We start from the raw sequence: 515 nt of genomic DNA, 5'->3' as shown, positions 1-515 counted from the left end.
CACCGGCATGGCAACCCCAGCGGTAACCTGCCACGGGCACCCGCTCGCTTTCGTTTTAACTTCACCCCAGCCCTGCCAGCTGCCACCTGGGGCTGTGCGGGGACACACAGACCGAGTGACCCGAGAGACGGGAGCACATAATGGCCCCGTAACCTCATGCGTAAACCCTTCTCCTTTCCTCCTCCACCTACCAAACCCTCTGTTTAAAAACAACCTGGTGCAACGCGGAAGAGACGGACAAAGAGCGGGACGGCTGTGGTTCCTCTTATCATCAGGAGAGGAGCAGGAAAAATCCTGCTCTGTCAGTCAGTTCACTCCTGATAAGCTATTTTGTGACAGCAGCTCTGCAGGTGAGTCACCCTCCAGTGGCAGATGCTCAGCAGATTATTGCGGGTGATGGTGCTGCTGATAGACTGGTGTTATATTACCATACAAATCATAAATCCTGTTTCACAACTCCTGTTGTGGGTTTTAAGGAGTGCTTGGGCGGTCCTGCCCCAGTGTTCATACAGCGC

The 515-nt window shown here is 54.2% G+C and overlaps 1 protein-coding gene across 1 annotated transcript in view; it reads left to right on the top strand.

Moving 5' to 3' along the window:
• The first annotated feature begins 372 nt into the window (after window positions 1–372).
• The window catches only part of TMPRSS4 (transmembrane protease, serine 4), a 17,921-nt gene continuing 17,778 nt past the window's right edge, over window positions 373–515 (top strand). The window contains exon 1 of the mRNA XM_009894737.1: window positions 373–513. Coding sequence (XP_009893039.1) covers window positions 373–513 — 141 coding nt within the window. The remainder of the gene's footprint in view (window positions 514–515) is intronic.

Source organism: Charadrius vociferus, unplaced genomic scaffold, assembly GCF_000708025.1.
Source record: "Charadrius vociferus isolate BGI_N301 unplaced genomic scaffold, ASM70802v2 scaffold241, whole genome shotgun sequence".
NCBI lineage: Eukaryota > Metazoa > Chordata > Aves > Charadriiformes > Charadriidae > Charadrius > Charadrius vociferus.
This window is presented reverse-complemented; position numbering and strand designations above follow the sequence as displayed.